The sequence below is a fragment of the Martes martes genome (genome assembly GCF_963455335.1).
Source record: "Martes martes genome assembly, chromosome: 2".
NCBI classification, from domain to species: domain Eukaryota; kingdom Metazoa; phylum Chordata; class Mammalia; order Carnivora; family Mustelidae; genus Martes; species Martes martes.
Window position 1 is genome coordinate 173,293,968 of NC_137889.1, and position 15,289 is coordinate 173,309,256.

A 15,289-nucleotide genomic window follows, 5' to 3' on the forward strand; every position below is an offset into this window, starting at 1 on the left:
CCCGATGGCCTCCCTCTAATTCCTGAAGGTGGGGATAAACACTTCCCTTCTGCAGCTCCCTGCCTTCCATTATTCCTTTCTGAATAACCTAGTTCGCAAATGCAACATTCCACCACGTCACCCTGATGCCAGCCCTATTTTCCTTTTACAGATTGCCTTCCTTGGTTCTTTTCGCTCTGAACTATTTCCTGAAGACAGGGAGTTAGAGTTGGTTTGGTTTTTTTTTTGTTGTTGTTGTTTTTGGTTTTTTTTTTTTTTTTTTACATTCCTTTGCTTATATTACCATTTTTATGTGATTTCAGCCTTGACCCCCAAGATGTTTTGCTCACATATCTTCTGTACCCAGGGAATTGTGGTGAGCCTTATTTAGAGTCTTTAAGCCATGATTGGTTAACCTCCCACTAACCATTCTCTTCCCTTTCTTAAGTGAAGATCGCCCACATTTAACAAGCCACTCTCAATGAGCAAAAGGGGTCTGGAGGTGGAATTAGTCTTGGCAAATTATTTGCAAAGACAGATGTTGGTCTCTGAACTTAATGCATTCCTGGAGAGATCCCTGCCTTGGCCAGGAGAATTGGGAACAGGCCTTGTCTGTGGTAATAATAGCTGGCTCCAGTCCTAGACAGTTCCCTCCCGACCTCCATCCCGTTCATATCCGTGTCCTTTCCCTTGGTGCACCTTCCCATCTGCATCCCATCTCTCCCAGCATTCCTCAGTTCTCAAACTTCACCTGCTATAGACAAACTTGATGTTGGCAAAGTTCTCCACTTGTATGCATGAAGGCTCATCGATTACTGCGATTTACTGCGTGCTTTAAATTCACTGCTTTTCCTATTCAGCAATTTAGCCGTAGCCTCGGATAAAGGTGATTTGCGTGATCCGTCTTGCTTTATGCCTCACTTGACATTCTGCCTTTTTCATGACAGGTTGCTGAATGCTATAAAGCCAGGACTTGTTAAAAAGATCAATAGATTGCCTACCCCCATTGCGGGATTGGTGAGTATCCAGAATTGAGATTTATTTTCCAATATTCCTTAGCTCTAACCTAAGGGTCATGACAGTGCCATTTATTATAGTTCTCCCCTGCAATATATGTTACACTTGAATGAGGATACATTGAATCCATTAAACTGAGAGGTCACTTAAAAATGAAAGATCGCAGTTATGCCTAAATGGCATCTTAATCTTTGTTTGTATTCTTCCCATGAGTGATAAGGACCGTCATTCTTCAAGAGGTGAATTTGTTTTGGGGTGAGAGGCTGATAATTAGGTTGACCCCAGGGGAGGAATGTGATTGTAATTATGGTTTTCTCATTTCGTTTTGTACTGCATTCCCCTGGAAGGAAGGGGAGGGGAGGTAGAGAAGGAGAATTTCATGATTTACAAGCAGGACTTCCATCATAAATTGCTGGTTTTGGCCTTAAAATCTACTTGTGTTTAAATACCACATTTGGAGACCAAATCTCTTCTAAAGACATAATGCGTGCTAAGGTGATCCTTATGTCATCTGGAGACTTGTCTCAGAAAAGCCCTTGCCCTCCTGAACCTATCCGTTTAAATAGACAAAACTCATGGGGTCACATGTGGTCAGAAGCTGAAGTTTTTAATGCATTGATATATAATTCCTGGCGACTCGTGTTAATTGTTTAGTTGATGTTGCCTTTTAGGTGAAAAGGGGGAAAGTGGAAGATGAAGAAGACAAACATAGCTTAGTTCCGGAAGGAACATGCACACATACACATGTGCACAAAATGCTAAGGATGTATGTGGCCCAGTAAGGACTCACTGACTGTTTCCAGTGCGACCCTCTTCTCTGCATGTGGTTTGGCAGAAAACAATGAGAAAAATGTCAAGAATTTAGGCAGGCTCCTACACAGACCTTACTGAGGGTTGTCAGAAAGTTTCTTAGCCGTATCAGGATGACTAATTAAAATTAGAGTTACCTCCCTCCCCCCTCAAAAAGAGATTGTGTTTGTGAACCGTAAGGGTTTTGGTAATAAGGTTTGTGGTTTCAGCAAGTTGAACGAAGTGGATTTTTTTTAAATCATAAGAATTGCTATTTCTGTGAATGCATTTTATTTCCCATACTGGTCAGTAGGTAAACTGGTAATTACGCTTTAAAAAATCTTTCTAATGTTGTTTGTTGGAATCAGGTAGCCAGGTGAGTTAACAGATGGATAGACAGTAGATAAATTTGGAAGGAATGGATTTGAATATTTTATAAAATAAATAATCTCTATATCTGTATTATGTATTACATATAGTAATGTGTGTATATATTATTTTAGAATTTTTATGAAGTCCATTTCTTCCAAATGTTAAGGTCACAGTCTTAATAATGCTGACAGATATCTGTTTGGCCTCAAGTCCGTGGCATCTCCTGACCTTGGAACTCTGGGATTTTATGTTATAGGAATAAAATGCACAGCATGAAGTCAAGGGAGGTCTCAGTAAAATCCGTATAAACCGAAGCACTAGCCCAGAGTCCAGAAAAGGAGAAAAGGGTTTTGAAACTTTAATTCAAACGTGAATCATAAATAATTCTAGCAAAATTACAGGTTTAGGACATGTACGTTGATCTTTATAGCATTTCTTGTCATGGATCAAATGTTATTCTTCACATATTGCCTCCACTTTAGAGCAGGCAGGAATTTGATTCAAGAAAACAAGGGGCCCTGGTTGCTTTCCTCCCACTGCTGTCCTTGACTTTTATTTTTCCTCTTCTCCTTTCCACTTGAGTTTCCTTTCCACTTTGTCTTTTCCATCATTTTTCCTCTTTCTTGCCCTTTTCCAAATAACACTTCCTCACTTATCTTCATTCTTTATCACTTATATCTTTTTTTTTACCAGTTTGTTATTGTGGTCGTTTGTAATAAGAAACATATTTGGTCTTTGTCCATTTTAGCACAGAGCTCCTTAAACCCTTGGAATTTCCTAAGCAGTAAGAGCCTTGGGGACATCTTTGTAGTAATATTTGGTCTTTTGTCATTGGTTCTTGAAATAGCGCTAGTCCTGTAAAGTTTGAAGGAGTGTCTTGTTATTCACAACAAGCCCCTTTCAACCACACCTGACTTTATGTTAATGAGGCAGGTGACTTCTGGAAAGCCCCAACGTGGGGGGGTGGAGGATGGTTGCCAGGGGAACCCAACCAGGTGATTGGAGGGTTGGAACTTTCAGCCCCACCCCAAACCTCAGTGAAGGGAGAGGGCTGGAAGTTGAGTTCCGATGCCAGTGGCCAGTGGAGCCTCCATAAAAACCCAAAAGGGCGGGGTCTGGAGAGCTTCCTGGTTGGTGAACCCAGGGAGATTTGGGGAGAGTGGCAGGCCCAGAAAGTGTGGAAATTCTCTGCCCTTTCCCACATGTCTTGCCCTATCACGTACTTTTCCATGTGGCTATTCATCTGTATCCTTTATAATATCCTTTATAGTAAACTGGTAAATATCAGTCCATGTTTTTCTGAGTTCTGTGAGCCACTCTAGCAAATTAACCAAGCCCAAGGAGGGGGTCATGGAAACCTCAGATTTATAGCTCATTGGTCAGAAACACAGGAGACAACTTGGCTTTGGGATTGTTATGTGAAGTGGGGAGGGGAGCAAGTCTTACGGTACTGAGCCCTTAATCTGTGGGATCTGACACGATCTCCAGGTACAGAGTGTCAGAACTGAGTAAATTGCATGATGGTGTTGGAAACACACACAACAGAGTTATCCTTAGTCCTCCTGAAAATACTTATCTAAATGTAATTAATTGCTACCCATTCATTAATGATTCCTGATACTACAAATCTGGTCAGATGTGTTTCCTCTCCTACAATTACCTTCAAAACAGCATTGCCCAAAACTCGTACAGTAGTTGGGTTCCTGGCGAGAAACAAAACTGCCACCCTTCTCTCCTCCATCCCCCCATTCTGTTAATGTTCTTCTAGGTTCTTTCTGAAGAAAACAACAGATCTGTTTGATTTCTTTCTGCATGCATGTTCTTGTCTGTCTCCATGATTCCCACTTTTCATAGCACTGACCCAAATCATCCTTGCTCACCACATTTTTTTCTCCTGAACTCTGGACCTCTTGTTCTGTTTACTGGACAGCTCCACCTCAATGTCCTACCAGCACCATGGCGTAACATATTCAAATTAGACTTAAATGACCACTCCTACCCACTGATTTCGCGGTGCCAATAAAGGCATCACAGACCTACAGTTGCCCAAGTTCAGTTCTCAGAGAATCTGGCAGCTTTCCCTCATCTTTCTGCTTGTCTGCATCTCCTTGGCCCCTGGACAAGGCCTAGAGGAGGCCTCCTCTCTTGCCTGGATTATTACAGACAACTCACAGTTCCTCAGACATTATTTACTCTCATGTACAATGCCTTTGCTCATGATACTTCATGTGAAAATAATGCTTTCCCCCTGGATTCTCAACACAATCCCATTTATTTATCAAGACCCAGTGAAAAACCACTTCCTTTGGGAAGCCTTTAATGTTTATGGTGCATATGACCTTTTATTATAGAATAACAGCATTTCTTAGTTTAGGAAAAATGGAATATATTAGAGAGATAAAAGATAACTCTTTTGAAATATGCTTTGGGGAGTAAGATTTTGAAAAACTTTGTTAACAATTTGAAATAGAAGGTATGTAAATGGTTTAATATTCATGTTAAGACATTGTAGCTTTAAACAGTTAATTGGCCATGATCAAAGTTACCAATATGTATGGTGGGTACAAACAACGAAAGGTGTCCTGGTGATGCACTAAGAAGTCACAGCATCACCTTGATAGAATGTCCGCCAAAATACTTGGCCTGAATCCAACTCTGAGGGAATAATCAGAGAAGTCCAGTATGAGAGGACATACCATGGAGACACCTTCCCTCCCCAAAAGGCTCAAAATATGGTTACAGATGAAAGACTGTAACAGACTAAGGCGATATGCCAAAAGACAGGTGATCCTTGATTGAGAAGGAGCACCTGTGAAAGACATTTTGGGGACAACTGGAGGAATTTGACGTAGATTGAATATTAGATAATAGTATTTTCTCAGTCTTGAACTTCCTGCATCTGAAAACTACATAGTCAAAGACTGTTCAGCAAATAGAAGTCCGTGTCTGCAGTGTATAATTTTGTATACACAAACACTGGAGAGAGTGAGAGAGAGAGACAGAGAGGGAGGGAAATGTGGCAAAATGTTGGCTTTAGAGAAAGGGTCTAGAGTTTTCATGGTACTGTTCTTGCAACTTCTCTGTAGGCTTAAAAATTTGCAATATAAAGAGTTGGAGATTAAACGACATTACTTCTCTTTTCTCGAGGGGCTAGGGTGGGCGACCTTGAGTAAGCAGTAGATTTGACCATCTTGGGTCAGCAGAGATGCAGTCTTATTTATTTATTTGACAGAGAGGGATCACAAGTAGGCAGAGAGAGAGAAAGAGAGAGAGGGAAGCAGGCTCCCTGCTGAGCAGAGAGCCTGATGCAGGGCTCGATCCCAGGATCCTGAGATCACGACCCGAGCCGAAGGCAGCGGCTTAACCCACTGAGCCACCCAGGCGCCCCTGAGAAGCAGTCTTTTATGTGAGCACATTCTTCACATGACATTTTCTTCCTCTTTTATTTGTGACAGTCAGGAAAGAGCAGACAGAGCCCCTCAGGTGCTACCCACAGACCTCTAGTCTGGCTTGAACTCTTGTCAGGGGGTTGACAGGTCCTTGACCATCTAGCGATCAAGAAGTCCTCAGTAGCAGGGGCCACGGAGACCTAAGAAGCGTGGCCAGGAGGGTTTTCATGCCTGGAACCCATGCCTGTGTGTCTTAATGGCCTGGTGTTGAGAAGAATCCATTAAGATGGCCCAGCTGCTTGACTTGAAGATAAATAGAAAAGTGTGTTTTCACAGAGCAACCCCAAATGATAACCACGTGTAGATTTACAAAGGCATGAATAGGTGTAGTTCAGCCCCTGAGTTGAGCTGTGGTTACAAAGAATTCAGGGGTGAAGGTGTTAAAACAAAGTAGTTGAAAATGATTTCCTGGCAAGGATGCAAAGACCCTGGATCCGGGTCTGGGTTTCTTCTGTAACGATTGCTGACATATGCAGCCGCATGGTGACCGCCTGCAGATGCTCGCATTCTTTTTTAGGTGTTGGTGATACAGTGAGCTATTGCCAGAGACAAAGACCTCAAATTTAGGTCTTGGCATACCAAAGACGTTGAAAAATGCTGCCCTTTAATCTGCCAGTGTGTCAGGATTGCACAATCAAGCCACATCCCCGAATGCAATTTAATGGTCATTAGAGATTGTGCGAAATTCTCTTTCATCCCAGAAACAGACTTTGTGGAAGAGACACAAATGTATGAAATCCTTGCTAACAGTAGGAACTTAGGGAGGAAGCTTTCTCTTGCACGGATTTTAATTGTAATGGCCATTGTGTGTGTGTGTGTGTGTGTGTGTGTACATGCGTGTATGAAGTGTAATGGGAAAGAGATGATATTTGGGGATTCTGTCCTCGGGTGCTGAACCTTTGTAGAGCTATCATGAAATAATTTGCCTGATCTTGCCTGTGAATCCATGAGGATGAAAGCGATTTGTGAAAAAGAGAATTTTACAGCTGGAGGGGCATCTTGGAAATATTTGGGTTACGGATGAGGACATACGGGTCTATAAAGGGGAACTCTTTGCCCAAGATCACACAACGAGTAAATGCCGAGATGGGTCCAGAGCCCAGGCCACCTTCCTCCTTGGTTGTGTTATTATTCGTAAATACTTCCAGTTGAAAATGGGTTACATGTAAATGACAGATTATTTCCCCTCTTGTGAAAGGGGAAAGCAAAGACTTGCTTTTTTAGTTCATCTCTCCCCTGCCCCCGCCATCTTTTGGCCCCTACCTTCTAAATATCTTCCCAAGCTCTGTGAAAGGCTTCACTTCTTGGAACAACTCTTTGCCTTATGAATGCTAGAGATCTGACTCTAGCTGAAGTTCAGTAAGGTTTAGCAGAAAATGGAACTAGTAGAATTATCCTACCATTTAGTTAGCCTAACCCACTCAAAAACTTGTTTTTTAGAAAAAGGATGTATTTTTCCTTAATCCAAAGATAAGATTGCAAATATACTTAGAGCTGAGCTTCCTGAAATGGATAAAAAAATGTAAGTTTCCATAAACTCCGTGGACTTTAGGAAGCTTTCAAAGGGTATCTGCTTTATTTTATGAAACTGATAGTTTCATCATCTGAGGGAGGTCAGAGCAGGGGAAGAGATGAAAAGGCTGTAGAGATTTCCATATTATGAGAAGCTTAAAAATATTGTTCTGGACAAAAAGTAAACACACGAAGCTGTTGAAAACTGAGTAGCAGTTGTGAAAAGCCCTTACACAAACGTCATCATTTTAGGAAGATGACAACACCATAGATGTGAGGCCCAGGTGTTTTGGGTATCTGTCTGCCAAGGACTGGTTTTCTGCAAATCCTACCTGGAGGTTAGCTCCTGTGTGCCTTAGCTCATCTCCAGCAGTGTCTGATGTTTTAGGTTTTTATTCTACAACTGCCTTTAGAATTTCTCGAGCGTTTCCCTTCCCTTCAAGAGGCTGGCTTATAGGTGTCCTCAGAAGAAGCCCGTCCAAGTTCTCTTCTCAGCCTCTGTTTCTCTTCTAGTCGAAGTTACAGTTTGAGGCCAGGAGGGAGGCAGAGCATGCAAAGAGAGGCGCCAGAGGTGTAAATGACCATAATAATAACCATCATAGAGTAAATGCCTAGCACGGACCAGGTACAGTGCTGGCTTATCCTTAATCTTTACAATTGCCCTGCGATGTAGTTATTGCTCTATCCTTACATATCTCAGGAAACAAAGGTGCAAAGGTGTAAGTTACCAGCTTCCCAGTAAACAAGAGGCAGAATTGAGATTTGGACGCTGGTTTGCCCAACTCCAGAGACTGTGCCCTTTCTACTGTGTTACGCTATGTCCTTTAGGCCTTTTACTATGTCATTGGACCTCAACACTCCTGAATATCTATTTCCGGAGGTGTCAACCTCTAAGGAGGTCTCATATGTTTTGAGAAGACAACCTCTCATCCGTCTCACTTAAGGTTTATTAACTTTGCCAAATGGAGGTGGTGGCCTGTTTTTAATGGGTAAAATTTAAAATCAGTCTCCATGCGACCACACCTCAAGCCCCATAGTCCACAGGGCAACCGTTCAACAAATGATAAAATAATAGATTAGAAATCTTTACCGAAGTCTTTCAAAAGAATGTTATGAGTGGTCCCGTTTATAACATGCAGCAGAACTTTCTAAAATGCCCTCCTCTCTTTCTGTTAGAGTTTCTCTCTTGACACACCCACATATACACACACAAATCTTACACTTGCCAGCTCACTTCAAATCTCTCCCCACCTCCAACTTCCTAAAATCGTGCAGACTCACACCGGACTAGGTCTCGTCTGTCTTGCTTCTGATCCTTTTCTCTGTCTCTGCTCACCCTCAGCCTTTTCTGGTGCAAAGCAGTCCGCTACACTCAGCTCCTTTCAATTCCCCCTTCACACATGGTTCTGATTCTGGGTAACAAAGACTCGGGAGGTAGGCGACACAGAATTCTCCTTCATGGCCAGGGGAGGGGGAGAGACTAGGAGTCCTCCCTCTCAGCGTGTTTTCCCGCCTTCCCCTGGTCTTTGCGGTAGTGGCATGGTCGTGATGAGGGGTCTCTGGAGGTGGTCTTGCTCGTCTTTGAGGGACAAGTGAAAACTGGCAGCTGAGTGATGTTCTGTGTGCAGGAGGTATTTTCACAGAGAGAAATGAATAGACCTCTTGAAGAATCTCAGCCAAAATTGAGTTTAATGACACACTTTCCTTTATCCTCATCCCTGGCACAGTGAGAGAAACCTCGGTCGTGTTCTCATACCACACACAGAAGGAATGCTCAATTCACTCCTTTTGAGTGTGGTGCCAAGGCTGGGCAGAGGTAGGGATGGTGGTTAGCATTTTAGTAGGTTTGGACACAACTGAGCAAAGACTGCAGGGAAAAACAACAACAAAACATGCAAAGTCTTTGGTGCTCGATCCTGCCTTCAGTCAAGTGGTAGAATGTGAACCTAGGCGGTGCTTAGTTCATTTGATGCCCCCCAAGTCAGTATGGCTTGTGTGCTGCTAGTTTTAACAGCTTTCACCGGTAGCTTCTAAGAGTACCGATGGTCTCATGTCCATTATTTTCTCGAATAACTTTCTCTGGCTGCCCACTGCATATGGAGTACAATCCAAATACCTCAGAAAGGCATTTAAGGCTTTCCCTGAGCTAAGGTGACATTCTAGGTTTATTTTCCACTGAATATATTGCTCTTAGGAACCAGGACTACAGGTAATTGGTTACTTAAACCAAAAGACTTGGCCACATAGTGAATACCAGGTGAAAGTGTGACCATTGATGAGAGCCATTCTCCGGTGAGTTGGACAGAATGAAAGAATTCTGATGCCTACTGATGTGATGGGATCAGACCAATAAGTTGGCTCCCTTGTACATCTGTTTGGAGCACTTGGGAAGACTGAATGGAGGGTTGTTCGTTCGTTCTTTCTTCTTCCCATCCATTATTATTAACAGATTATCTTATTAACGGATTACCCCAAGACTTAGTGACTTAAAACAACATTTATTGTCTCATACTTCCTGTGGGTCAAGACTCTGGGCATGGGTTAGCTGGGTCCCTGGTTCAGCGTCTCTCAGAAGGCGACAGTCAAGAAGCTGGCCGATGTCATGTCAGGACTTGACAAGGGAAGGATCTGCTTCTAAGCTCACTCACGCGGGTATTGGCAGGATTCAGTTCCTTGCACGATGTTGGCCAAAGCCGTCTTCCGTCCCTTGCCATGTGAGCCTGTTCACATAAAACATCTTATAATGTGGCAGCTCATTTCACCAGAGTGAGCAAGCAAGAAGAACCGGAAAGAGAGAGAGAACAAAGAAGATGGAAGTTACAGTCCTTTTTAACCTTATCTTAGAAATAACGTTTCATCACCTCTGCCATATTGTCTTAATTAAAAGCAAGTCACAAAAATAAGATAAAATAAAAGCAAATCCCTAGTCAGCCCACCCTCCAGAGCAGATCGCACAAGGACCTGTAGGGTGACCAGGAGGAAGGGTTCCTGGGAGCTATTTAGAAGCTGCCTGCCGCTGTGAGTGAAATGGTTATGTTAGTCTATTTGAGAAATCAGGCCAAAGATCGCTTATTTTCCTGAAAATGCATCTCTTATAGGACTTTAAAGATAACACGGTTTTCCTTGGACCACCTCTCTTGCATGACACTTCAGCTCTGTCTTCCAGTTTCCCTCTGCCCAGATACACTAAAGAGAAATGACATGTTCTCTCTTGCTTCCCAACTGAAAATCTACTTGTGACTCAAGACATAATTCCTTCCTTTCAGGAGGTCACCTTCTGAGAGACAAATATACCCATACGGTCCAATAAAGGTAGAACTTGAAATGTTAATGAAAGAGAATATGCAGGGAGGGACAAGAAAAAGTACATATTTGAGATTAAGAACTTGGGAAGTTGTGGGATCTGTCTGAAATGGGCATCTACTAATAGTGAAGAGTGATGAGTTGGGAGAAGCACATTCTAGCTTCCGGGGATGGAAGGAGAATGGACTGAAGCCACAAGAGCCTGGGTCTTGTCTGGGCGGGCTAGTATTTGCATGTGGCCGCAGCTGGGGTCTTAGGGCCCCTGAGAGAAATCAGTGCTGTGGAAAGTGGACAAGGGACAGTAAGCTGAGACCAGACACGCCACCTGGGGGTGTTTGGACACGTTTTCTATGAGTAAGAGCCATTGAAAACAAAGGAATCCCATGTCCCAGACAACTGTGTGAAAAGCAGACTGTGGAAAGAGACCAGCAGCAAAAGTCAGTTAGGACACAAGTAGTCCAAGTGAGAAATGACAAGCTCCTAAATCTTGGTAGAAGCAGTGGGAGTGGAGGTGAGGAGACAGGATTTATGTTTCTGTGTTTTTCCCTGAATATAATTTGTCATCAATTACAGGACACACCGTTTTTGTGAAATATGACTAATTGAAAAAAAGCTGTCAATTAATTTATGGCACGTCAGTAAGACACCAGCGACGGAAAGATGTGTATTTATCTCAGAGGTTAAAAAAAAATGTACATTGTAGAACTGACAAAATAGGATAAATAATCTGAGGAAAATGACATCTACATTTTGGACTCAAACAACCTAGAGGATAACTATGCCATTAATAGGAATCATGGGAGCAGGGGATGAAAAGTGGTTTCCAAGAGAAAAGATGAATTCTCTTTTGGACATTTTGCGTTGGCTCTATCTAAGAGGTATTCATTCATGTGCAGATGTCTGGCAGACTACTGGAAATGTTGGTTTGGAACTCAAGGAAAAAGTTATAAAAAAATTGGATGAGGTTAATGAATGGATTATTTTGAAGTTAAATCCTTATGCTTAAGATTATGTGAGACAAGTTATTTCTTTTCCTAAAACCACAAGCTTTGAAGCTTTTCCCTCCCAAATTAAAGTCTTATCTTCGGAGTGTGTGAGCTATGTTGGCAAAAATAGTGAGGAGGAAGGAGAGGTGTTGAAATTAGCTGGAGACCACAGGAGGAGCCATTAGCAATTGCACTTAGATAGGAAAATCATGACAGATCGTGGCTTAGGAAGATCTCCAAATAACTGACAATTAATTGAAATACAATATCCCACCAATCTCGTAGCTGCTAGCTTCTCATATTCCCTGAGACTTCCCTCTTAGTACTAGGTAGGCAGGTTAGTTTTCTAGGGTCGCCATGACAGAAGATCCCCGCCTGGGGGGCTGAAGTAACAGAAATGAACTTTCTCACAGTTCTGAAGGCTGGAAGTCTAAGATCAAGATGAGGGTAGGGTTGGTTTCTTCTGAGGCCTCTCCCCTTAGCTTGCCCACAGCCATCTTTATATTGGTCTCTGCTGTGTGCGTGTGCATGTCTGTGCCCTAATCTCTTCTTAGACGGACACGGATTATATTGGATTAGGGCCCACTCTAATGGTAATTACCTTTTTAAGTACCCTGTTGCCCCATGTTGTCACATTTCTGAGTTACGGGAGTTCTGACTTCAATATATAAATGGGGCGGAGGGGGGGGTACCTGGGTGGCTCAGTGGGTTAAAGCCTCTGCCTTTGGCTTAGGTCATTATCTCCGGGTCCTGGGATCGAGCCCCCCATCGGGCTCTCTGCTCAGTGGGGAGCCTGCTTCTCCCTCTCTCTCTCTGTCTGCCTCTCTGCCTACTTGTGATCTCTGTCTGTCAAATAAATAAAATCTTTTTAATAAATAAATAAATAAATAAATAGGGCAGGGGGGCTATACTCGTCAACCCGTAACAGCAAATAAGCCAGCCAAGCACTTTAATTACTCATATGTGTTATGAATGCCTAGACCAGCTAGCTAAAATCCTCTTCATGCACCAGAAATTATTTTTCCAAGCTTGTTTCCATAATTATTTTGTGTCTGTGCCGAGGTGGAGGGTTATATATAGCAGTGTTATAAAACTTTTTTTCGAGTTTTTTTTCCCCTTCCTGTCCCTGGCGGGGGGGTTTGGGGAAAACCAAAAAACTATTCTTTGAAGAAAGAAACCACTTGTTCTCCCTTATCATTCATTGGACGGCGTTTAGTAGTTTGTGACATGACATCAGTTCCTCACTCTTTTCCCCTCAGGAACAGACCTTCAATTAGGAACTGTGAGGAAAAAATATATATAATAGCAGGAAATACATATTTCAGCCTAAGTTTTACTTCTGTTTTTTGGAACCAAGTTTTAGCTTGTACTCTGAAGGTGGGGTTGTAGGGGTTCTGTTGCTTGACAACAGGAGAAATTTCACCTCATCTCTGCAAGCATTGTATGAAAGGGTCAAACCGTGCTAGGCTCATCTAGTACTTCTCTTATAATGTGCCATAATCTGAGATTGTTTTTGTAGGAAGTTTGTCTTGGCAAGCACTTCAAAAGAACTTGCTAGACACCTCTCTTGTAATTAGCTGGTTTCCTGCTAGAATCTTGGGTCTCCCCTCGTCTCAGTGGGTATGAAAATTAGCTTCCCTCTGTGTTGTTCTCTCCCCAGTATGAAGTATTATATTTCTGAGTCAGTTGGTTGATTATTTATCACTTGATAAATAATTGTCAATTTATTAATTGTTGCTATTTAACTTTGTTCGGTTTCAAGTTTTTATTGGACTTAAATATGTTCTGCACTTATTTAAAAAAATAAAAGGATGACTGATAGGGTTTTATGGGAATGATACTTCCCCTCTTCCCCTCTGTGATCCTCCTCCCTGAAACCCATCACCTTTGTCTGACCGTGAGAAAAATATCAGACAAACCCAGAATGAAGTACAAAATATCTGACCGGGGATGGCTCCTGTCAAGGCCATCAAAAAATGAGAAAAGTCCAGAGGAAGTTAAGGAGATAGGATAAGTAAAAATAATGCGGTGTCCTGGGTGGGATCGTGGAACAGAAAAAGCCCATTAGCGAAAAACTAATGAAATCCAAACAAAAACCTGGTGTTTAGTGAAGAGTCGCATCCCAGTGTTTGTTCATTAGCCGTCATAAATGTGTCACACGGCCGTGTCAGATGCGGATTACAGGCTATGCCGGGACACTCCGTACTGTCTTTGCAGTCTCCTGTAAATCCAAAAACTGTACTGAAATAAAAAGTTCCCTTAAAAACTAGAATGAAGTCAAAGATAAAATAGAGTATAATGCATGGAAACGATAAGCTAGGAAAGAAACACAGAGGTTATTAATAAATATTGAACGTCAGCCGAACATTTGATGTATCGGTACTAATAATTGGCAGGATACGGGGCGGCAGTTGGCGCATCAATCTAATAAGCTTTTATGAATGATAAATTGGTTGTAGACGCTGTATTTTATAGCATTTGAAAATTCCAAATGGTAAATCCACACGCGAGGTTTCTGTTCACGTATTTCAGAATCCCCGTTTTTAGACACTTGCATGAAGAAATATTTCATGTCCTTTAGGGAGGTTTAATAAAAAGCAACAGGTGGGAAATGGGTTTTGCAGTAGCATGAACGGTCATAACCATAAATACTAGTATCTCGGAATCATACCGGCGGAGAACTGTAAACACATTAATCACCCAACAGTGCAGAAATTCCAACCTCAGATGTCATCTCGACTTCAGGCACAAAGATTCAATGCCTACATTTAAATTCAAAGCACTGAATGGATATGATGAGTCTTTATTTTTGTGGGGAATTCATGGAGTGAGTTTACCAGTTTCCTCATTTATACAGTGCATTTGATAAATCTCCTCTCCATACCGTGGGATTGAATGAGACGATGTACATAAAATGCCTAATATGAAAAAAATGCCTAATATGGTTTGGATGGTACATAGTATGTTTCCAATAGACTTGTATCTGTGTTTATTATTTATTATGCTCACGATGATTGCGAGGGCTTTAGGATTTCAGAAAGGGAATCAGAAAGGCAGTGACTTGAGTTGGGGTGGGGGGCAGTCACATAGCTACTTTGTTTCAGAGTTAGAACTTGAACTCTCATCCCTCAAGTCCTCTTGCTTGAGCGCCTTTGCCCACAACCACATTGACCGATGGCATCAGGTGCCCACCGTGCACTAGCAGCTGTCACAAAGTTCTCCAGCAGAATTGCATTCGGGCCTCTGCATCTCTTGGGGATTCTGTTCCCCTTCCTCGGAGGGAGCAGAATTCCCCGCCTCCCTCCCCAATAGGTGTGGCAATCACGCTCTCTTCCAGTAAGTTCCCTTTCACTGCATCAGCATTTCAGGCTGCGCAGCCTGCTCCTGGGCAGAGCTGGGTTTGCCGTGCTGGGGACGGGCTGGGGAGAGGGAATGTGAGGGAAGGTTGCAGCTGCTGTGTCCTGAGCACCACGAAGAGATGCCCCACCCATCTCCCGGTGTGGGCACGCTGGAGTTTAACGCAGAGCAGGAGGACATGGGGGGGTAAGTAAGACCCATCACCTATATGTGTTTATGGGTGTCCATGAGGGAAGGAAAGAAGCTATTTAGAGGTTAACACTCGGTTTAAAAAAAAAAAAGTTCCTTTTATACACTTGCGGTGTGGCTAAAATACGATCACAGTTCCTTTTCTCTGGAGTTCACCTTGTCCCCTGATAATTCGTACTACCTGTTGCTTTTAATGAAGTCTTTTCTATCCTCTAAGGAAAGCCTGTTTTGTTTTTGTTTTTGTCTTTTGGGATGTGCCATGGAAGACACATAGACATATAGTTTGGTCAAAAGAAAGAGGATTTTCAAGGATTTTGCAAATGAAAAGCAACTGTG

General features: G+C 42.5%; 1 protein-coding gene across 1 annotated transcript in view; it reads left to right on the plus strand.

Moving 5' to 3' along the window:
* Positions 1–15,289, plus strand: part of LIMCH1 (LIM and calponin homology domains 1) — a 326,880-nt gene that overhangs the window by 153,383 nt on the left and 158,208 nt on the right. Inside the window, exon 3 of the mRNA XM_080797210.1 lies at positions 927–996. Coding sequence (XP_080653336.1) covers positions 927–996 — 70 coding nt within the window. The remainder of the gene's footprint in view (positions 1–926; positions 997–15,289) is intronic.